The sequence below is a fragment of the Tarenaya hassleriana genome, unplaced genomic scaffold, assembly GCF_000463585.1.
Source record: "Tarenaya hassleriana unplaced genomic scaffold, ASM46358v1 Cleome27, whole genome shotgun sequence".
Taxonomy (NCBI): domain Eukaryota; kingdom Viridiplantae; phylum Streptophyta; class Magnoliopsida; order Brassicales; family Cleomaceae; genus Tarenaya; species Tarenaya hassleriana.
Window position 1 is genome coordinate 1,923,917 of NW_010965946.1, and position 21,943 is coordinate 1,945,859.

The 21,943-nt window shown below is 41.9% G+C and overlaps 8 protein-coding genes, 1 long non-coding RNA gene and 1 pseudogene across 9 annotated transcripts; 6 read left to right on the top strand and 4 right to left on the bottom strand.

Moving 5' to 3' along the window:
* Window positions 1-70: 70 nt before the first annotated feature.
* Window positions 71-958, bottom strand: LOC104817618 (putative two-component response regulator ARR19). Its single transcript, XM_010546869.1, has 4 exons — window positions 808-958; window positions 459-614; window positions 197-356; window positions 71-131 (listed from the first exon to the last, which is right to left on the bottom strand). The coding sequence occupies exons 1-4, from the start codon at window positions 956-958 to the stop codon at window positions 71-73; spliced, it is 528 nt and encodes a 175-aa protein (XP_010545171.1).
* A 370-nt stretch (window positions 959-1,328) lies between these two features.
* On the top strand, window positions 1,329-2,635 carry LOC104817475. Its single transcript, XR_002024413.1, has 2 exons — window positions 1,329-1,614; window positions 2,106-2,635. It is a non-coding gene; the product is annotated as an uncharacterized LOC104817475 (long non-coding RNA).
* Window positions 2,636-2,853: 218 nt separating this feature from the next.
* LOC104817619 lies at window positions 2,854-5,239 on the top strand (annotated as a pseudogene).
* Window positions 5,240-5,658: 419 nt separating this feature from the next.
* LOC104817476 (ethylene response sensor 1) lies at window positions 5,659-9,177 on the top strand. Its single transcript, XM_010546688.2, has 6 exons — window positions 5,659-5,847; window positions 6,534-7,463; window positions 7,625-7,993; window positions 8,131-8,397; window positions 8,498-8,625; window positions 8,723-9,177. Exons 2-6 carry the CDS (start codon window positions 6,558-6,560, stop codon window positions 8,886-8,888), a joined length of 1,836 nt encoding a protein of 611 aa, XP_010544990.1. The 5' UTR covers window positions 5,659-5,847; window positions 6,534-6,557; the 3' UTR covers window positions 8,889-9,177.
* A 74-nt stretch (window positions 9,178-9,251) lies between these two features.
* On the bottom strand, window positions 9,252-10,963 carry LOC104817478 (60S ribosomal protein L19-1-like). Its single transcript, XM_010546689.1, has 5 exons — window positions 10,800-10,963; window positions 10,153-10,275; window positions 9,718-10,031; window positions 9,546-9,604; window positions 9,252-9,454 (listed from the first exon to the last, which is right to left on the bottom strand). Exons 1-5 carry the CDS (start codon window positions 10,909-10,911, stop codon window positions 9,430-9,432), a joined length of 633 nt encoding a protein of 210 aa, XP_010544991.1. The 5' UTR covers window positions 10,912-10,963; the 3' UTR covers window positions 9,252-9,429.
* A 777-nt stretch (window positions 10,964-11,740) lies between these two features.
* Window positions 11,741-13,141, bottom strand: LOC104817479 (ethylene-responsive transcription factor ERF071-like). Its single transcript, XM_010546690.2, has 2 exons — window positions 12,729-13,141; window positions 11,741-12,638 (listed from the first exon to the last, which is right to left on the bottom strand). Exons 1-2 carry the CDS (start codon window positions 12,907-12,909, stop codon window positions 11,911-11,913), a joined length of 909 nt encoding a protein of 302 aa, XP_010544992.1. The 5' UTR covers window positions 12,910-13,141; the 3' UTR covers window positions 11,741-11,910.
* Window positions 13,142-14,192: 1,051 nt separating this feature from the next.
* On the top strand, window positions 14,193-15,490 carry LOC104817480 (proline-rich protein 3-like). Its single transcript, XM_010546691.1, has 2 exons — window positions 14,193-14,678; window positions 14,935-15,490. Exons 1-2 carry the CDS (start codon window positions 14,234-14,236, stop codon window positions 15,258-15,260), a joined length of 771 nt encoding a protein of 256 aa, XP_010544993.1. The 5' UTR covers window positions 14,193-14,233; the 3' UTR covers window positions 15,261-15,490.
* Window positions 15,491-16,620: 1,130 nt separating this feature from the next.
* LOC104817481 (proline-rich protein 3) lies at window positions 16,621-17,450 on the top strand. Its single transcript, XM_010546693.1, has 2 exons — window positions 16,621-16,810; window positions 17,025-17,450. The coding sequence occupies exons 1-2, from the start codon at window positions 16,621-16,623 to the stop codon at window positions 17,354-17,356; spliced, it is 522 nt and encodes a 173-aa protein (XP_010544995.1). The 3' UTR covers window positions 17,357-17,450.
* Window positions 17,451-18,133: 683 nt separating this feature from the next.
* On the top strand, window positions 18,134-19,115 carry LOC104817482 (proline-rich protein 1). Its single transcript, XM_010546694.2, has 2 exons — window positions 18,134-18,371; window positions 18,591-19,115. The coding sequence occupies exons 1-2, from the start codon at window positions 18,200-18,202 to the stop codon at window positions 18,941-18,943; spliced, it is 525 nt and encodes a 174-aa protein (XP_010544996.1). The 5' UTR covers window positions 18,134-18,199; the 3' UTR covers window positions 18,944-19,115.
* A 1,014-nt stretch (window positions 19,116-20,129) lies between these two features.
* On the bottom strand, window positions 20,130-21,448 carry LOC104817483 (RING-H2 finger protein ATL5-like). The gene has a single exon (XM_019202957.1). It carries the CDS (start codon window positions 21,179-21,181, stop codon window positions 20,504-20,506), a length of 678 nt encoding a protein of 225 aa, XP_019058502.1. The 5' UTR covers window positions 21,182-21,448; the 3' UTR covers window positions 20,130-20,503.
* Window positions 21,449-21,943: the final 495 nt, after the last annotated feature.

Genomic DNA, 21,943 nt, shown 5'->3' on the forward strand with positions numbered 1-21,943 from the left:
GAGAGAGAGAGAGATTTGATTACTGTCTATTCCGATTAGGTTAACAGCTTCTAGAAACTTCCGGTGAAGGTCATTGGTCCACGTCATCCGATGTTTCTTCGACGTCGACGTCGTCGTCGGTGGTTTGTTTTCTTCGTCATTGCTTACGAAATCAATCTTGGGATCGTTTCGAAATTCAGCTGTCCGGTCGGTTAACCGTGGAACAGTACGGACGAGACCCGGTTTGGTCTTCTTGCGAACAATGTGTTGCCATATTACCGCAATGGTCTCTTTGCTCACGGGCTTCAGCAAATAGTCACAGGCCCCTTTCCTCACAGCTTTCATCACAGACTCTTTTTCAAGGTCCCTTGACGTAACTGATCCACATATGCAACACAAAATAAAATCAAGACATCGATTTTTATGGTAAGAATTTATCATATTATAAAGTGGGCATATATATATATATATGTGCTTACTTATGAGGGGGAGGTCCATGTCAGATGCGATGGTGGTGGTGAGAGCCTCCAGTCCATCGGTTCCAGGCATGTGGAGATCCCAAATCACCATGTCTAACTTATCTTTGCTCGTTCTGATATACGAGAGTGCTTCTTCCGCGTTATCACGTGTAGTTACTGAGTAATATAGAGTACTTAAACAACATATACATACATATATAGATGTTGTGACCATTGTATATATGAGATATAACATCCAAACACAAAAAATAAAAACCCTAATTTCCATATAAGTACATTCATTGAAGTTCATTAAAATCCCATGCAGCCTCTCCTCCACCACAAAAAAAAAAAGAAAGAAAATAGTTACCTTGGTAGGAGTATTGTTTCATTGTCTTCTCCATGACAAGCAACGAGTTTAAATCGGAGTCGACGACGAGAACCCTAACAGTCGCCGGAAACTCGTCTGAAACTTGAGTTGCGGAGGGTTCTCGGAGGACAAGAGCTTGTTCCGCATCCATGGCCGATCGATGTTACCTTATAAACGCTATATATATAATTCAAATATCTGTCTAATTAAGTTTAGTGGTAGGTCGCCGTCTTCTCGTAGCTCGATGGTTTGTGGGGTTGCAGATAATTCCACGGCTGTCGTGTTCGAATCTCGGCGAGGGAGAGGAAGAGAAAGAAGAAATAGTTCCCATAAGTTTAGTGGTAGGTCATACAGCCTTTTATAAAAAAAAAGGTTTAGTGGTAGACTAAACCCTAATCTCCAAAATCTTCAAGGTTAGCAATACAAATTTAAAAGAGAGAGATAGGGAAGTTGAGGAGCATTATTATATATGTATACAAATTACACACATAGTCATACATTAAGGCAAGGTTTGAACACGTTATTTGGAAAGTAAATATCCGATTCTTAATTGTTAGAAGTTTGGAAAGTAGATTAAAAAAAATGTAAATATTAGGTTTAAAAGGAGAACACGCCCAAAACCTAGGAGAATCATGTTTCTAGAAACCTCTGTTCCCGTTAGAGACTCCTATAATCCTTAAAGCCCGACTCCACCTCTGTCCGTTCCGTTTAGTTCTAAGATTCAAAATTCAGACTGTCTGATCTCCAAGCGCTTTCACCTGTTAGAACCTCTCCCCGCCTCGACCCCGCTGCCGGTCTAATCACCAGGTACCCCACTCCGATTCTCTCCGTGCTTTGCCGACATGTCAATTTGATGGGTTATTGTCCGTGATGCGTCTTCGTTCTAGGGTTTAACTTTTCTTTGCTTTTGGCTTCCGATGTTGGGTTTCGTTTTCTGAAGAATTTGCCCATCCCGACAAGTAAATAGCTCGCCTCGTTTTCTCTGAGCTTGTCTCTTATGAATTCCCACGTTGGATTGATGCTTGAAATTCTGAGAGTGGGCTGCTTTGGATTATTTCTGAAATACGATTTTGTTATTATGATCCTGTTATCCCAATTTTCTTTTCTTCATTCCTTTCCCCAGAGTTTCTTGAATTTCTGATTGCGGGTGTAGCTTTTCTAATGCAATGTCCCAGTTATTCCAAAGTTCTTCTGGTTTCTGGGTATTAGTCCTTGTCCAATTTGTTTCCACTTTGCTTGATTTCACAATCTGTTCCGCTCGGAATCTAGCTGTTCTTATACAGTTATGTCTGATTTAGCCTTCTAGCCTCTGGGGCAGTTGCTTGATGGAGGTCTGTCTTGAAAAGTTGCATGAACTGAAGAGCCATTCAGGTATGGGGAGCTGCTCCTTTCTTTGGTTTCCACGACATTTTTGGATAGCAAACAAACCGGCTCCTTCAATTTTGAATCAATCAGTCTACTCTTTGCTTTGCTTGTCATTGTGGCAGCATGGTGGGTGACGATAACAGTTTACTAGCATTGCCTGCAAAGAAAAAGAAAGAGAAAAATAAAGGCACTATAGAGGTGCTTTAAGCAAAGTCTGGAACAAATTTTCGGGTTTTTCTCCTTTTCTTCTCTGTTGAACAGTACTAGATTTTTTGTTTGTTTAAATTGTGCCGGTGGCCGAGCAGCTGGATTCAAAGGAAAATACGAGATTGAGCAAATCCCAGAAACGGAAACTAGAGGTCCTATTGTTATCCTGCCTGCCCGTGTTGAACCTCGTTAGCATTTGTCACAGGAAGAGAAGAAGAACAAAATTCTGTTTGCGAAAAGCCCTGAGATGTTAGAGTGTGTCACAACGCTTATCATTATGGTTTTTTTTTTATCGAATGCTGTCTTATATAACTTTGTTATTTGAAACCGGTATTTATATATATACAGGAAATACAAAATCACTGAGGAATGAGGACGCACACTTGCTTCCGCGATCTTCAGAAGTCATAGGAAGAGAATGTTATTGCTGTCTCGATTCAGGCGGAAATTAAGTTGGAAAAACGACGGAGAACAATGCAATCCTCTAAGGTTGGTCTCACTGCCCCACATGGTGATGAATCTCACAAGAAAAATGAAGCTCAGGACATTTGCATGACGGGACTGATGATATCAGAGCATACAGAGATGCCAAATGCATTCTCGGGTTCTTCATGTGTGACTAAGGAGCTGGTTCATGCTCATGAACTCGGTTCAGAAGACGGGCTTGAAGCGAAAATGTTCGCTGAGACATCACCTCTTGGTGACGAAAAAGGCTACAAAAAGAATGGTTTGTCCTAGCTTCTGGAATTTGATCTTTCTCAACTCTTACTTAAATCGAGATTATGCAATCAAGTTCTGATAAGGGTTGAATTTATATCCCTCATGATGCATGTTCCTATCTGATGGCTAATAGGTTTGACATGAAACAGGATGGGGCAGGTCATGAAGATGTAGATGCTGAAAAGAATAGCCTTCCTACAGAATTTTCTGTTCAGGGGCCTGGTGCTTGCCCAGGTGTACAGTCCATGTTTTGAGACCAGCCGAAGTTGAAGAGAAGAGGAAAGATCTTCCGTTAGTGATGATGGAACAGGAGATAATGGAAGCTATTATCTATCATCCCACAGTTATTATTTGGGGTGAAACAGGTTGTGGCAACTAATGTTTCGGAAACTTCATTGACCATTCCCGGTATAAAGTATGTGGTTGATACCGCCACTGGTATTGAAATGTATGAGATACAGTGGATTAGCTAAACGTCAGCGAGTCGACGAGCAGAAGAACAGGGCTTTTAATAAGGTTTAGGTCCTAACTCCACCACAAAAGCTAGCTTAAGAGTGGAGGTTTGACCCTTACTTATATATTGGCCCAAATCCCTCTCATTTTCCAATGTGGGACACTTATCAATACCGCCCCCTTTAGACAGCGACGTCCACGGCGCTGGGGCAAATCTGGTCGCTGGCGGCTTCTCGGTCGATGGCGGCTTCTCGATCACTGGCGGCTTCTCGGTCCATCCCCGACCGTTCCTCTCCTGATCGTTCCTCTCCCGACCGTTCCTCTCCCGACCGTCCCACAACCACCGAGTCGACCGCATGTCCGCAGGAGAACGGCCCGTCAAAGGCCCACCGGAAAGTAGAGAGTTAGGCTCTGATACCAATTAATAAGGTTTAGGTCCTAACTCCACCACAAAAGCTAGCTTAAGAGTGGAGGTTTGACCCTTACTTATATATTGGCCCAAATCCCTCTCATTTTCCAATGTGGGACACTTATCAGCTTGGCCATTGTTATCACCTCTATTCATCTGCCGTGTTCAATAATATATTCCAGGAGTTTTCCCCTCCTGGAATCACCAAAATGCCTGTTGGTGTTGTTCTTCTGCTGAAATCCATGGGCATTAAGAAGGTAAATCGGCTCCTCAAAAATTTCTTGAATTTAATTTATCCCTCAGATGTATAATTCCTGCTTTGGTCTTTAGCATAAATCTTTCTTTTGTATTGGGACAGAAACTTGCTCATTCGAATCTTCTTATGTTCCCTCTATGCAGCAGGTTGAGAATTTTCTGTCATTGGCCATTACGGCCCTAGAAGCTCTAGACAGCAATGGAAACATAACACAGTTGGGAAGAGCTATGGCCGACTACACGATGAGCCCTCGCCACTCGAGAATGCTTCTCACAGTTATCCAGAGAGATCAAAAGTTACTCCCGGTCCTGGGTCAATCTCATTCTCAGGTACGCAGTCGCGGTAGTGGCTGCTTTTAACCTTGCAAAACCCCTTCATCATGCAATTCGAAGGAGAGGAACGAGAAAAACGATCCAGACGAAGATCAAACCTTGAAACACCAGAGAAAGGAGATAATAGAGAAGACAAAGATTGCCCGTAACCGGTTTTCCAATCCAAGCAGCGAGGCTCTGACGTTAGCGAGTGCATTGCAGTGCTTTGAGCTCTCTGATAACCACACGAGAGTCAGACAAGAATGGCTGGTCAGACACGCGGGCTCTCTCCGCACCGTTCTAGGACCCTAGACCTTATTACTCAGCCATGGAGGACATGTGTGGTTCCGAGTCTCGGCCCTCATTTATGGGAGCTTCCTTCTCACACCAAACCAGTGACTGATGAATTAGACAGGGTGGCCGTGTTTGGATGTGCCCTTCTCCAAGTAGAGGTGTTGCATTGTCTGAAGGAAGCCAGACCGTTCATGGGCGGCAAAGGCAGAGACTCTGTACGAAAGCGAGGCTTTGAGAGCTGAAGCTCAAACTTCGCCATCGTTTTCGTCGGAAGAAGAGAACATTGTGAGATTTTGTATAATTTTATTTTCTTAATTTTTTTATATATAAATTAGGCTCCAGATTTGTAACTATCAAAGCATTATCTTAGGAACCAATAGGGGGTATATTATAATTATATAATTTGATTACTTTTTATTGGTTGGGTCCAACAAATCTCACCACTTTCTATTTTTATTTTATTTTATTTTATTTTTGTGGGGCAGTTGCTCGAAAAAAGAAAGAAACATGCATCTCTCCCCAATACTTTTCGCGGTCCAATTCATTGCATCTCCCCCCAAATCTTTTTCACTTTCCCGAACTAATGGTCAATATTTCTTTGTTATTTATTATTATCATTTAAATTTCACGAGATGAGTTTGTGTCTATATCCATCCATCCTCAGATCGTTTCCTCGTTATTTTTTAAAATCATTTTATAAATAACTTTGGAAATATCCGTTCGTATATAATAAGATCGTTTTAACATCGATCGATGTCAGGGATGGCCTATCAAATACATCGATTTGCCCAAGTAACATCCAATGAATAACTGACACGTCGTCTATTCTCCGCACGTGTGAACCTAGAACACGTCAGCCTTCCGCACGTGTCACTCCTCCTCCGTGACACTTTTTATATAGTCTCTCTCGTCTCGCTTCTAATTTTCACTGCCGGTCTCTACTTTTTCATGAACTTCAGCCAAAAGTATCTCTGAAAGAGCTTCCGCTGCAGGAAAAGGAAGTTTGTCCCTCTCCGGCTGCTGAGGTTCGTCTTCTCTTCTTCGTTACTTCCGTGTTCGTCTTCATCTTTATCTTCCTCTTCTTGCTTGAATTCGATTTGCATTTGCGATTCGAACCTGCGGAAGTTCGGGAGATTTGATTTTCTTTTATGGGACCGCAGATTTAGTTTTTGCCGCAGTATCACTCGATATTCTTTCGAAACGAACTGGAGGCTCGATCTTCGTGCCTCGGCGTTTTCTTTGATCGATTTGGCTTGGTTATACGGGATCAGCGTCGATTTTGTAGGCATCGTTTAACGCGGAAGAAACGTAGATAATTTGTTTCGATTTGGATGATTCGCATAGTTGTATTGGTTTTCCTTTTCGTCTTATATGATCTTGAACGCTTATTGCCAGATTCGTGGCAGTAAATCATATTCCGTCTGGTAGGTCAAGTTATACCAGTAAATTTAGAGAAGAATCACTTGCGCGGTGAAGCTTTGGTCTATTTGGTACTGTAGTTGTCTTGAAGACTGTATTCTCTTGAATTCAAAAATTACTTCCAGATGATAACAAAATGATACAAGTGAACAATCATGAGTTTGCCGTATGTTCTCAGCTGCAAGCCTGCAACACAGATTTGTTGAACGTGTTTTATGACGCTTTATCCTCCACTCTTATTGCAATTTCTCGATATTTACACCGGAGTGATGTTTCTTTGCCATTTTACCAGGATAGCAGGGGCTGTTCTCTGCCGATGGAGTCCTGTGATTGTTTTGACACACAAGGGCACCAGGATGAACTCTTAGTTAGATATCAGTACATCTCGGATGTGCTGATTGCTGTTGCATACTTCTCCATTCCTCTGGAGCTTATATATTTTGTGCAGAAATCCGCTTTTTTCCCTTACAGGTGGGTGCTCATGCAGTTTGGCGCTTTCATTATCCTTTGTGGCGCGACCCACTTCATAAATCTATGGATGTTTTTCATGCACTCCAAAGCTGTTGCAGTTGTGATGACTATCGCAAAAGTTTCGTGTGCAATCGTGTCATGTGCTACAGCATTGATGCTTGTTCACATAATCCCTGATCTTTTGAGCGTCAAGATACGGGAATCATTTCTGAAAAGAAAAGCGGACGAGCTTGACAGAGAAATGGGCCTTATTCTAACCCAAGAGGAGACAGGGAGGCACGTAAGGATGCTGACTCATGAAATCAGAAGCACCCTTGACAGACACACTATTCTCAGAACCACACTTATCGAGCTCGGTAGAACTCTTGACCTGGAGGAATGTGCATTATGGATGCCGTCTCAAAGTGGTCTGAATATGCAGCTTTCCCACACGTTGAACTACAAAATACAAGTAGGGGCCAGTGTTCCTATAAGTCTTCCGATAATCAACGAACTTTTTAATAGCGCTCAGGCAATGCATATACCTCATACGTGTCCTTTGGCTAAAATTGGACCTCTTATTGGGAGATACACTCCACCGGAGGTTGTTGCTGTTCGTGTACCTCTTTTGCATCTCTCAAATTTCCAAGTCAGTGATTGGTCTGATCTCTCTGGAAAAGGTTATGCTGTCATGGTCCTGATTCTCCCCGCAGATGGTGTTAGAAAATGGCGAGATCATGAATTGGACCTTGTTGAAGTCGTGGCAGATCAGGTCCGTTCATGTTTTCACACAAGACTCCTCCCGTTAACACCAAGTTGCATTTTAGCCTCTTTTTTTTTTTTTCTGGATTTCACTTGACATTTCTTTGTGTTTAAATCTTTCCTCTAAAATATACTTCAACTCTTAATCACCCATTTCCTCTCTATATACAGGTGGCTGTGGCTCTCTCACATGCTGCAATTCTGGAGGAATCAATGCACGCTCGGGACCAGCTAATGGAGCAAAATTTTGCTTTAGATAAGGCTCGTCAAGAGGCGGAGATGGCTGTACATGCTCGGAATGATTTCCTAGCTGTCATGAATCACGAGATGAGGACTCCAATGCATGCCATTATCTCGCTGTCGTCACTTCTCATGGAGACTGAGCTGTCCCCAGAGCAAAGAGTCATGATCGAGACAATACTGAAAAATAGCAACCTTGTGGCCACTCTCATCAGTGACGTTCTGGATCTTTCCAGACTAGAAGACGGGAGCTTAGTTTTGGAAAATGAACCATTCAATCTCCAGGGGGTCTTTGGAGAGGTAACGAAATCAACCCTTTCCCATATATATATGCACATGACAATACCATGCTTACCACGAGACGGTAATGTTTTGTGTGTCTGTGTCTTATCATATAGCCGTAAGAATGAATAACCCGGACATGTTGTATTTCACAGGTAATCTCTCTAATAAAGCCCATCGCGTCAGTGAAGAAACTTTCAACAAATTTGATTCTGTCGGCCGACTTACCAGTTTATGCAGTTGGAGATGAGAAACGCCTGATGCAAACAATTCTTAATATAATGGGAAACGCCGTGAAATTCACCAAGGATGGATATGTCTCCATCGTAGCTTCTATCTTGAAACCGGAGTCCTTGAGAGATTGGCAATCCCCAGAATTCTATCCAGTCCCAAGTGACAACCACTTCTATTTATGCGTACAGGTGTAGCCACCACACATATTTATATTACATATACATGCACCATCATCATCAACGTCATCGTCATAGAAACTGAAGATATGAAAAATGGTTTCTTTGACAGGTGAAGGATACAGGGTGTGGTATACACCCGCAAGATATACCCTATCTGTTCACAAAGTTTGTGCAGCCACATACAGGATCACACAGAAACCAAGCTGGTGGAGGGCTGGGACTCGCCCTCTGCAAGCGGTGAGACTCCTTTTCTTAAATAATAATATCATCAGTACAACAAACCAAACATGATCGTATGTTGGGATAAAAGGAGGGTGTTATCCTTTATTTCCAGATTCGCGGGGCTAATGGGAGGACACATATGGATAGAGAGCGAGGGGCTGGAGAAAGGATGCACGACTTCCTTCATCATCAGGCTCGGAGTATGCAACGCTCCTCCGACCAATTCACCCGCACTCCGCCTGGCCGTCAAATCTCAGAGCAGGCAGTTGAACTGGTGATCTGAGATATACAGAGACTTCTTTTACGAAACCTCCGTCTGGAAAAGACCTTATTTAACTACGTAACGGTACGGTGAGTAAGTGAGCTCATACGCAAATGAAACGGGAAGCACTCGGAACCTTGGGACTGGTAGTGTTTTTACGCAACTTATGGTTTTGTTGTTGTTGTAAATAACTAATCCGATTGACAGGACAAGGGTTGTATTGTCACCATGATTGGACAATCCGAATATTATACCTTAATAAGTGTTTTCAGGTGAATATAAGTTTACAACGATCGACCCGTTTACATACATTGTACAATACGCCAACAAAAGGGGCAAGGATAGGTTCACCATCCAATGAAGTCAAAGGGCTGCGACAGGATTTGAAACGTTTTAACGTAAAAGTTTATATATAACTAAACTGAGTTTTCAAGAAACACTCCACGAACAACTAAAACTTAGATTAGGAAGATCAACCAACGAAACAACAGCAAGACAAAAAAAATTAGGAAACAGCAGCAAAAAAAGGAGGGATATCAGGACACGAGAAACTCTCTTCACTTCTTGGACTTCTTCGATGGTCTGCAAATCCCAGGAACAACACAAGGTTTTTACAAACACAACTGAAATCCGTACAATCAATCTCAACTAACACCGGATTAAATGAACTTACTCTGTTGTTTGGGCAGCAGCTGCTTGAGCTGCAGCCATAGCCTTGTCTCCTGCTGGACCCTAATAGAAAACAAAGCAAAGCCATGCAATGTTAAAAGATGTTTTGCAAAGGAAGTTTGATCAATAGTCAAGGTACGGATGGTTTGGTCGGATCAGAGAAGGGGTGGCCGTACCATAGCAAGGCGCTCCTCCCGCCGGGCAATCTTCCTCTCTCTGCTAGCCTTGTTTTTCGCCCTCTTGGCCTCAAACTGGTCAGACAAGGTCTTCTCTCTTGCCTTCTCGGCCTTAGATTTGTGGATACTCTCCATCAGAACACGCTTGTTCTTGAAGACATTACCCTTCACTTTCATGTACATGTCGTGATACATGTGCTTGTCAATCTTCTTTGCCTCCCTGTACTTGCGGAGCAAACGTCTCAGCACACGCATTCTCCTCATCCACAAAATCTTTGTGGGGAGCCTTGCCTCTCTCGTACCCTTTCTCTTACCTTAACAGATGAAGAAACAGTTCCATTTAGCCCAAAAAAAACTCAAGACTGAATATTACATCGACCGAATTCGAGGATCTAAAGTGACGAATGAACTCGGAACAATCTTTGAAAAAATTACCATATCCAGAGTGACGCCCCTTTCTTTTGGCCTCCTTCATACGACGCGCCCGAGAGCGAGAGTGGATCTTAGTTGGCTTCCTGATGATGAAACCATCCTTGACAAGCTTCCTAATGTTCTGGCCTGGAAAATGACGGTAATAAAATCCATTTCACAAACACTATAGAGGACAAAATAAAGACACCTCAAAGAGTATCATAATTCAAACCACCATAATTTCACACAGCAGAGCACGCCTAATAAAAATAGACTATTGCCAATAATCTTCAGACAAAATGATGATCCTCTACCCTATAAAATGATGATCCAAAGACAGATCAAACTCCTTAATGTGCATCTTGATCTCCAATTTTAAAGTAGAAATAAACAAATCCTACATAGACAACTCCAACTCAAATAAGACCGATAAGCCTACACAAAAACCGATACCAAAGCATACATCAACAAGCAGAGACAACTCGGCACGAGCTTAAGCTCGGGTTTAAGATAGAGAGAGTATCAAGACAAACTTTAAAATGTCATTCCGACACGGAGAAGATTCCTACCGATTGTGAAACTCATCGGATAAACGATAAACTATTCGATCATCATCAGGATGAAGAAACAGGAACGAAATCTGAGAAAATCGAACCGATCGAAGAACGTACGGGAATTGGCCATGGAGATTTCGCTGACTTCATTAGGATCGAGCCAAACTTTCCCCTTCCCGCACTTGAGCACGCTTGCGGCGAGACGCTTCTGGAGCTTCAGCGACACCATCTTCGCTCCTTCCCTTCCACCGGTGAGCAGCCGCTAAGGCAAAAAGAAGGCCAAATGTGGCCACAGCTTAGATATATACGTCTTCTTCCAGGATTTTAGCGCTAGGGTTTCTGATTCTTCAGGCCATCGTGTTGGGCTTTAAATGGGCCACAAATGATATGCATTTTAGTTAGTAAGATTTTTACATTAGTAGTCATGAATGTCAAGAAGAAAATATCAAGGCCCACAACATAGATGCCTATATTTTTTTTTAGTCTACGTGCCTCGGATTTACATCGATTAAATCTTTTATTTTAATTAGAAATCGTATATATACGGCAAAAAATGTATCTATCCCTTTCGAATAGTAAAAAACTATAACATGGAATCTACCATTAAATATTTATTAGTAAAAATACATACGTATAACAAAATGTGAATATGGCAATAATAAAAAAAAAAAAGTTTAATATAATTAAAGTGATAATTAATTCAGGGTGACGTGCAGAGAATAACGGTGCCTTGGCCGAGGAGATGACGTGTCACCGCACTTGAAGTGCGACCGAAGAAAGCAAGAGAATAAGATGGTACACGTGTCGTTTATTCCATTGTGAGCGCCCACAGATACCGCCGCCGCAGTTTCTCCCGAACGCCGCGTCTCGCCGCTTGGATTTGTCTCAGCCAGCGATTTCACCAAACTTACCATTATGTATGTGTACGTGTAACGTGTGTGTGTTTTACGTGTTATATTGTGCTACAGACAAAATACAACTAATAAAGTCAAACCAGGGGGAATTAAGATATGAAAATCGCACTTAAAACTGGAATAAATACTGAGGAAATTACAGTCGATATTTGTAAATATGATTAAACATGAAAATCCGAAGTTTACATTAACAATTATATGACCAACCGACAAATTCTGCACATCCCTAAAATCTCGTCCGAAATATTAATACAAAACGGAAAAACACATAAATGAAAAATAAACGGAACTGAGTCCACGAATCGACGACACCATTAAGCGGAGCCCGAGGCGACGGGGGACGCGGCCATGGCGTCCTCAAAGTTCCAGAGATTTCCGACGACGCTCACTTGCGCAGACGCGTCCGTCGCCGTCGAGGATTGGCCCTCGAGATACGGAATCTGATAGAATTTCATGTAATCCTCGTACGCCATTAGCTCCTCCGACAACCTTTGTACCTCGTTTTTCTCCTCTTTAGCCTTCGTCTCGCCGCCGTTGATCGCCGGTGGAGAATACGAGTTCGCTGGCTCGCATGCTGAATTCGACCCAGAATTCTCCTCCGCTGCAGAATCAGAGTGCACCCCACTTTGAACCGGATTCGTGTTGCAGCTGTCGGCAACCGGGATCTGGTTCAGCCCGTTGCCGAACCCGAAACTTGTGCTACTGGAATCTGCAACCGGATGATAGTTCCGGTTTGGGATCGGGTTCGAATTTGGGGGTGGATTCAAGTGACAAGGTTGGCCATTTTTGCGGTGGTTGATGGTGAAATGGGTGTCATCGTTAGGGAAATTGACTTTGGCCTTCTTGCCACGGATTTTGATGGCTTCACGGTCGTAGGCTCGAGCAGCTTCTTCGGCCGTGTTGAAGGTTCCGAGCCACACGCGGACACCTTTTCTCGGATCTCGAATCTCGGCAGCCCATTTGCCCCACGGCCTCTGCCTTATCCCTCTGTACAGATTCTTCCTCTGCCTCTTTGGTTTCTCCGCTGCCTCTTGCCCACCACCTGTTCGATGAAACCCCCCACTAAGAAACCCCGAACCCGGAGAAAGACGGGAAAAAATTATCTGAAAACGACGGGACATAGGGATAATACCTGAGACGGGTTGACTCCTCTTGAGGGAGACACGTCCACTTTCCCCGAGTCGAGCGGGATCGGGATCGAACTGGCCGCCGTTAATCTTAGCGAAGAACGAGTTTGGCCAGATATCGGCGGCGGAGACGCTTTGACCGCGGTTGCGGATGATGAAATCAGAGATGATGGCACCCCCACACATTTTCTTCGTTAACCTCTCAAGCTGATGAATCAAAGTATAGCTTTGAACTCTTCTTGGATAATTAGACAAAAAGGGCTCTGAAGTGTTTAAGGTTTTACGGTGAAGACGATGAAATATTTGAACGAAGAAGAATGGGACAAGGGAAAGACCCCTTTATATATCAAGCTTTTGTAGGGGTGATGGTCAGAGACGTCCCTCTGACGTCATAAATATTCCATCCTCTGTTTCAGTAATATTTTTAATTACAATTTAAAATTTATAATTGTTCTTTACCTTCTCCCCTCCACATCCCACGCTTTTTAACAGAAAAAAAAAAGTTATATATAATAATAAATTTCATTTTGCGAATATTGGTTTGATTTGAACACATGCTCATTTGATAAATTAATTAATGTCAGATCCCTTTAATGTGATTTAATTAATAGATACATATAGACATATAGCTCTGCCTTTGTTTACGACCGCACATCGAATATGGGCAAACTCGTGGACGACAACATTAATCACCTTATCATTTTTTTATTCGGTTAAATTAGATTATTTCATATTGCATGTTTTGTAATAAATTATTGAGTATATCGACTTTTGTCAATTTTATAATGCGGTTAAAATACGTAAAGACTCGAGAGATACGTATATGCATACATACGTGTGGGAAAAACCTTTAGTGAGTTGGCAAGGAGTTGGCAAAGAGCATGGTCAACATACCGAGAGGTTGGGGATTCGACTCATTACCCATTCACCTATCGTCTGTCAGTTACGACTGATTTACCTTTCACGCGTGTATTGCAGACTTGTGCGTGTGAGTTTGGGTTTACTCGGTCAGGGCGTCCGAAGGGTAGTAGGCGGGGTTTCCAATTTATAAAAAAAAAAATATATGTACATACCCGTCACGTGTCATATTCTTATCCGAAACAAATATCTGACAAATACCCGTCACGTGGTATGAAACGCCTACAGTAGGACTCAGGCCCGTTTTAGATTATGTTTTGGGCTTTTTGAAGCCCAATCTATATTTAGTAAATGCGTATCCGAATCTCAATGCCAATAATAGCCATCGATTTTGCCACAAAAAAATATTAAATAAAAAAAACCTTAGTGGAAAACATGTTAATGGATCGTGCAGTCTAGTCTCCAAATACTTTCTCATCTCCACGTTGGAACTCGCTGTTATTGTGACGTTATGGAAAAAAAAATGATAATATTTTTCAGTTTAAAATTCCGAAAATATTCTTATAAAATCCCGATTTCACAAAACTGCTTCGTCATCCATTGCAAGAGAAGAGAGACAAAGGAAGAAGAAAAGCGAGTTAGAAGCGAAGCAATGGCAGTCACAAGAGCCTCCTTCGCCGTCTGCATCCTCCTCTCTCTGGCCGCCATTGCCGCCGCTGATTACTACACCCCTCAATCCCCTCCGGTTTACCACCCCGACACCACTCCCTCTCCGGTTTACACTCCACCGGTTCACAAACCCACTCTCCCGCACCCGGCTTACACGCCTCCGGTGAAGAAGCCGACCCTCCCGCACCCGGTTTACACGCCGCCGGTCTACACGCCCCCGGTTACCAAGCCGACGCTCCCGCCGCCGGTTTACAAGCCAAAGCCCGAGACAAAGCCTCCGACCACTTATGTTCCGCCGTCGGAGGATGCTCCAAAACCCTACGTTTACTCTCCTCCCGTGAAGCCCTACGTGCCTAAAGTCAAGATTACCGTCGCCATTGATGGAGTTATCTTGTGCAAGCATGGCTACAACACCTACCCAATCAAAGGTGACGACCATTCAATCTGTTACGCGTGGTCCTTAATGCATGTGTTTGCCTATATATATATATATATTTGCATGTAGTTTTTTTCGTTAAACATCCGTTTGGTTCATGTTTATACGGGTTTAATTTTCTTTCCAAGAAAACTTTGGTGTTTAAATTCCATTAATTCATTTTGTAGCTAGACATGTATCTATATCTATATCTATATCTATATCTATATATGTTGACCCAAATATTAATGTATCGGATACAATGGCAGGAGCAAAGGCAAAGCTGGTGTGCACGGAGATGGACTCGTACGGAAAACAGAAGGAGGGTTTGGTGATATACAGCAACCCGAGCAACGAGAAGGGCTACTTCTACTTGACGGTGACCGATGCAGTGAAGGACATTGCTCTCTGCAAAGTGAAGCTCCACAGTTCTCCGGTCGCCACTTGCAAGAATCCGACCAACGTGAACAAGGGTTTGACCGGAGTTCCTCTCTCTCTCTACCAGTACCGCGCATTCCCCGACAAGCACTTGAACCTCTACAGTGTCGGGCCTTTCTTCTTCACCGGTTCTCAGGCTCCTCAGCCCAAGTACTAGAGCTCTGCTTCTTCTTGCTTGATTTGCAAATGGGTCACCATTACTTATATAATGCCTCGCCCGCCTCGTTTCTTTGGAATTTCTTCTGATTTGTTCGTTCTACGAGTTGTTTGGTATTCCTTTTTATGATGGTTTTCGAATCGGTTGTGCATCCAACAAAAGGCGCCTTACCGGTTTTTGTTAATGTAATGACAAATTCTATGTATTTGTTTGAAGCAATTCCTCTCTTATTCACACATCTTTATTACGTTAATAACAATATCATATATATATATATGTATGTATGTATAAGCACTAAACTCACCTTCTGGGTTCGTGATTTGGCATTATTTTCGTGTTCACACAAACGACTATAAAAAAAATTCCATATTTAATGATATAATCAAATCCAATTCACTATCCATCATTGCATAGTATTTGATCAAAACATAATAAAAAGTACAACTATGAATACCACATTGAATCCGGAAAGAAATGCGTTTTACGTGAAAACTTTTTAACAAATTCTTGGAACAGATTTTACACGTTTTTTTTTTTAAACGATGGGAATCCGCTCTCGATCCTTCGGGTCAGATTCCGCAAACGCCTCGCAGCCCAAAGGGCCGGACCAGTGGCACGGTATCACGGGCGGTAAATCCAACGGCTCAACGTAACAGCCCAGTAAGCCACGCCGAGCAGATAATTAAACTAGTCGAAGTTGACCGGTTCAGAGGGAGTTTGACACCAGGAGGAATCGAACCCCTGACCTTGTGTAGGGAGGGTTGTCATCCTACCAACGGGGATGGGGGCTTACACGATTTGAATAAAAATAAACATATTCGGCAGTTAATGTTAGAAATCTAACCGCTGAAGATACAATACAGATCGCAAATATATATACACTAACATATGTTTGCAGTGATAAAACACGTGCCAAAATGTGTGTTGTATAGGCTAAAGTATATCATGGTTTAAGACCGTACGTGAAACCGCGTTAATTATGACGTGTGTATTAAACATTTATCACATAAATACATCAATCAGTATAGTTTCGCCCATATACGTATCTGCGGTAAATAACTCGTTCAAAATCTATATCAGTCGCCAGTTCAAATCTATTGGACTTCTTCCAAAGCCATCACCATCCTATTTATATAATCCAATATTATTAAAGTGCATGACCCCTCGAATTCATCAAGCCCATTACTGTTTGACTCGATGAAATCGTGCACCCCAATTCAGTTTAAGATCCATATAAGATAAGTTTATTTTTTAAATTATTTTTTCCACCCAAAAATTATTTAAATATATTTCCATTGTCTTCTTGTATATATTACCAATCCAGAAAGCAAAACCGAAGAAAGTTAGCGTATAGGTCGGAATGTGTACCACACGCGCCGCCGGTTCCTTCTTCATAGTCGTCGTGGCCTTGGCGGCTGTTGCCCCCGCCGAATACTACGAGCCCAAACCCACGACCAAGCCACCCTCCACTTACACTCCAAAGGCTCCTTCCAACATCAACATTGCCATCGACGGCGTCGTCTTGTGCAAAGCAGGCTACCCCATTCAAGGTACGTCTTTTCATTCATTAAAACTTCATCTCATATTGTCTCTATCCATGGATACGATTTTTTTTTTTTAAAAAAATAATATATTTGATCATTAATTAGGAATATTGGATCCTAATCTCAATGCTCCATATATAAGATTATCTCATGGGATACACCACCAAACCATTGAAATATATATTATAACAATTATTTTGGAAAATATATAATGTAACAGGAGCCAGAGTGAAGGTGGTGTGTCCGTTGCTGAACTCATACGGTAAACCGGAGGCTTTGATCGTGGTATCGAGCAGCCCGACCGATACGAAAGGTTACTTCTACTTCGTACCGTACGGACTGACCGACATGGTGAAGAATGTCAAGGCTTGCAGAGTGAAGCTCGAGAGCTCTCCTCTCTCCGCCTGCAAGATTCCGACCAACGTCAACAAGGGCATTGCGGGAACTCCTCTGTCTTCGGACTTCAAGATTCTCCCCGACAAGAACTTGAAGCTCTACACCGTCGGACCTTTCTTCTTCTCCGGCCACGTGGCTCCCAAACCAGGACACTAGATATTGATTTGATTTTTTGGTTTTGTCTGTTCTTCTTTTTGATCCTATATATTTGTTGAGGTTGATTTGGCCTGTGGCATGCGTTAACAAAGACAAAAACTTGGCCAAATTTTTTCCTGTTTGTCGGATACTCGTAACGTTTTCATATATATATATATATATATATATATATGATTCTCGCACCGAATATATATACTCCAACTAAACATGTATTTTGTTTTGTGGATAGTTATTTTTAATCTCATTTTCCAGAATTTTATGATCGAAAAGCTATGAATCCAGGGTGGTATGGTCGAGTAACATATAGCATTAAAAGAAAGAAACAAAGAGACGCAAATGGACTTACAGGGCCCATGTAAGAAAAACTTGAGTAGAATTGGACATCTACGGTATACACTAAGACCAGCCCGTCCAATTACAATGGGCTGCAATCTTTTCACTAATAATCTATCTATATATAATATATATATATATATATATATGTATATATATATATTATGAAAAGTTTTAAAACGAAACAACTAAGTGAATCATTCACGTAACACTAACATCATGATATTTGATGATATACCCTAATAATGTAACCGCTGTTTTAAAAAATTAGGGTTGGATTATTAATAGATGCGTCGCTCCTTTTTGGTGCATGCATGATGATCCCACAACGTGCGACCAAGTCATTCCCCTTACCTTCCTCTATGATTAGATCTGGTTACAAATATTCCTATATAATTAACCACTCATTCCCATCATAACTGCTATTTCTTATTATTCAACAAAAACATATCCGACATTAACCATTTATCCAGTTCCATTTTTCTCCAATACCGAAACGAGGGACAAAAAATGGCTCCAATATCTCCACTTTTCTCCGCCGCCGTATATGCGGTGCTTCTCTTGTCGTCAGCCGCCTTAGCCCACGACACAGAGGGAGGCGGAGGAGATCTCCTTACGACGATGATCGGCGTTCAGGGTATAATCTACTGCAAGCGAGGGTCTAAGCTCAACCCCATTCAAGGTGTATTTTTGTAAAAATCCCATTTTATAAGCTAATGATCCAACGTCCAACCAAATTATCACTAATTTTGTATAATTATTTACCACATTCGTGTGAAAAAAAACTAGTTTATACACAAGATGATCCGCCTCAACCAAAACACAAATGTACAAACCAACCCGAAAACGGGAAATCCAGCATGAATATATATATATATAAGTATGGGGGTTGGATATGCAGGAGCGGTGGCGAGGGTAACGTGCGAGACAAGGGACAAGTACGGATACGAGGCGGAGGAGGTGACGGTGCTGAGCCAAGCGACAGACGAAAAGGGATATTTCATGGTGACGCTGTCACCGTCGGAAGTGAGGGAGGAGGTGAAGGTGAAAGAGTGCAGATCGTTCTTGGAGCTGTCTCCGCTCGATGGCTGCGAGGTTCCGACAGAGATCAACCGCGGTGTCAGTGGATCCATTCTCTCTTCCTATCGACTCCTCCTCTCCGGCCACAGCCCTCCGTTCAAGCTCTTCACTGTCGGCCCTTTCGTTTTCGCTCTCGAGGAAACGCATGACAAATCCATCCCCAACGGCTACTAAGATCGAAGAAAAAAGAAATGAACTTTGCAACATACGTATCGAGTTAAAGTTTCTTTTTAAATTATTATTATTATTAATGATGTTTTTTAATTAAAAACAGCGTAAAAGATGTAATGAAAATCTTTTATATGGGTATGTATACGAATACATTTCCTAAATCTCATAAACCGTCAGAGAGAGTCGTTAAAATAGGTTCAATTTTATCTGAATTACAAATAAAGTTCTAATTATTAAAGGTTTCATAAATCTCAAAATCCTCTGGATCATAATATTTTAATTATGAGAAAAAAAATAACATTTTTATTCGATTATTATGGGCGTATTGTCGGGCCTCAAGCATCAATGAAGCCTGCATGCATTCAGCGACGAGCTCGTAACATATACTATGATCCGAGTGATACGATAACTGTTGAACAAGTCACCATTTTTTATCAACATAAAATAGGATTCCACACCATTGGATTATTACCAACTTTTATCAAAATATATCATATAATTACCATTAAAACATGGTCAGTGAAATAATTATTTATACACATACACTATTGTACACCCTTGTATATATGTGTGGTGTGTGTGTGTGTATATATATATGTATATATGTGGGGTTTCACCAAAAAAAATGTATATATGTGGGGATTTGTGTTATTCGTCCCCACAAATCAATATCGTTGAATAGACGTGCAAGACTAACCTTTTCAAAATTTGAAAGTGTTGCTTGTGCCATGCAAGGCTCCTTTTTCTATAATAGTTTTTTTAGTTTTCTTTCTAAAAAACAAATTATTATTCAAATATCCCAATAATGGAAATCAAACTTTCTATGGCGTTGCTCCCATACGCATTGCACGCGAGTTGGTCGGTCGGTCCACCGAAAGTCTGACTCCACGTCACTTCGTCTACGTGGCTCCGAGTGGAAAGTCAGCCCATTATCAAACCACATTCGATAAACTTAAGCGGAGTTGATTTTTATTTTGGTTTTTTGGTTTTAGTTTTTGAATTTTGGTTTTTAGTTTTTGGTTTTTGGTTTTTAAATTTTATAATATTTGAAAACTCAAAAAAAATAGCTTTTGGTTTTTCATTGATTTTTTCACTAAAATGGCTTTCCAAATTTTTAGAAAAAGTAATTTTGTAAAAACTTGAATATTGTTTTTTTTTGTTTTTGAATTTTAAAAACTCCTAACGCCTTAATTAATTTACAATTCATTAATTCGGTTACAAGTTAAAAAACAGAGAAACCGACCCAAAGAGACTACAAACGAACGAGCCACCGACCCTATCAAACGACGTCGTTTCGTATTTATAAACGAAGATCCAAAGTTCCCCACTGACGGCCGCGTGGACCGTCCAAAATTCCACGTGTCGTGATCTTGTCCCGGTTTGTCTTCTTTCCCCCTTCCCCAGATTCCGGGCGGTGGATTCTTCGGTATCGGGTTCTCGGTTTTTAATTCTCATTAAAAAAAGATGAAAATTTGAATGCTCCGTAACCTTTTCTTCAAGGATGGAACCCGGTTACCCGGAATTTCGGACCCATTTTAACCGGCTAAAACGGTATTGGGACCGTCAAATTCCCTTGGGCATCTCAACGACTATACCGACCAGCTCGATCGGTTGCCTCGGGCACCTCTCCGGCGGAAATACCACCGGCGAAGACGAGGAGGATGATTCCGGTGAAGACGAACGGCCGGTTTCAGAATTTTCGCTCTGCTTAACCGGTGCGCAAACTAGGGCGGTCGGTTCGGTGATCTCGGAGGGGGACTGTTCGGGGTTGCTGGGTTGAATCCCCGCCCTGCAGAGCGGGCAAGTCGAACGCGAACGGAACCACGTGTCGATGCAGTCCACGTGGAAGGCGTGGCCGCATTTGGGCAGGACTCGACCCTCGTCGTTCTCCTCGAACTCCGACAAGCAGACGGAGCACTCCAAAGGCGGCGCGTCGGTGTTCTTCGGCAGCGCGTAGACGAATACCGGAATTTTGTTGAGCACGGCCGGGTCGAGAGGGGCGAAGGAGGGGGCGAGAGCCGGGTCGCGTGCGTAAAGGGAGCGGAGGTCGGCCCTGACGCGGCGGCGGATACGGCGGTTCTCTCGCCGGAAAAGCCACCTGGCATAGCTGTGGAAGCAGAGGATCAGAATGAGGGCGACGAAGAGGACGATCACGGAGGAAAGCATGATCCTTCCATTGAGGGCGTAGCTGTGGTTGACACTGCCACGAATCGGTTTGCTGCTTTGGTCGGTCGTGTTCATAGTTCTAGAGAGAGGGAGATGGATAATTCCGAAATCGTAGAGATGATAAAGACGAAGGGATGGGTTCTATGAAGAGGAGGAAAGTGGATCGGAAGTTTCCAAACCAGCGTGCTGTTTCTATTCGATTAAAACCCCTTCCCTATTTATATGCAAACTGCGATTTTAAACTCTACAGATCCAGTTTTTAACCTTATTAAATTGGGACGCGTTATATAATATATCATAAAATATGTTATTTTTTCCATTTTATTATATCACTAAAAGGAATTATATATACGTTGCCCGAAAAAGGGTGAATTACTATAATTTTTCTACTAATTGTTTTTTTACAAAACTTTCTTTGTTTGTCATCTTTATCCAACTCTATATCTCTTTTTAAATTTTTATAAATACTAATTGGGAGGTGCAATCTAATTTCATGTATTAGTATAGTAAAAACATAGTGGAGCGGCAAGGTAAACACAGCGTGCCTCCACATATCTCCATATGCTCTTTCATTGCACAAGTATATCCGCATATAACTTGGTAAATATGATAAGAGAGTTAGATACCTTTTCATTTTCCTCAATCCTCAATGAACATGAATTTTTTTTTTTTTAAAGTTATCCTCTAAACATGTTTCAATCATCAATAAAACCACCACGAAATCCAAACGTGGGAATCACCAATCTAATCGAAGACAAATAGAGGAGGAATTTCAATTAGATAATATATTATTAATCGAAAATTGGATAGAAAGAGATGTATATAGGATAAGGTTGG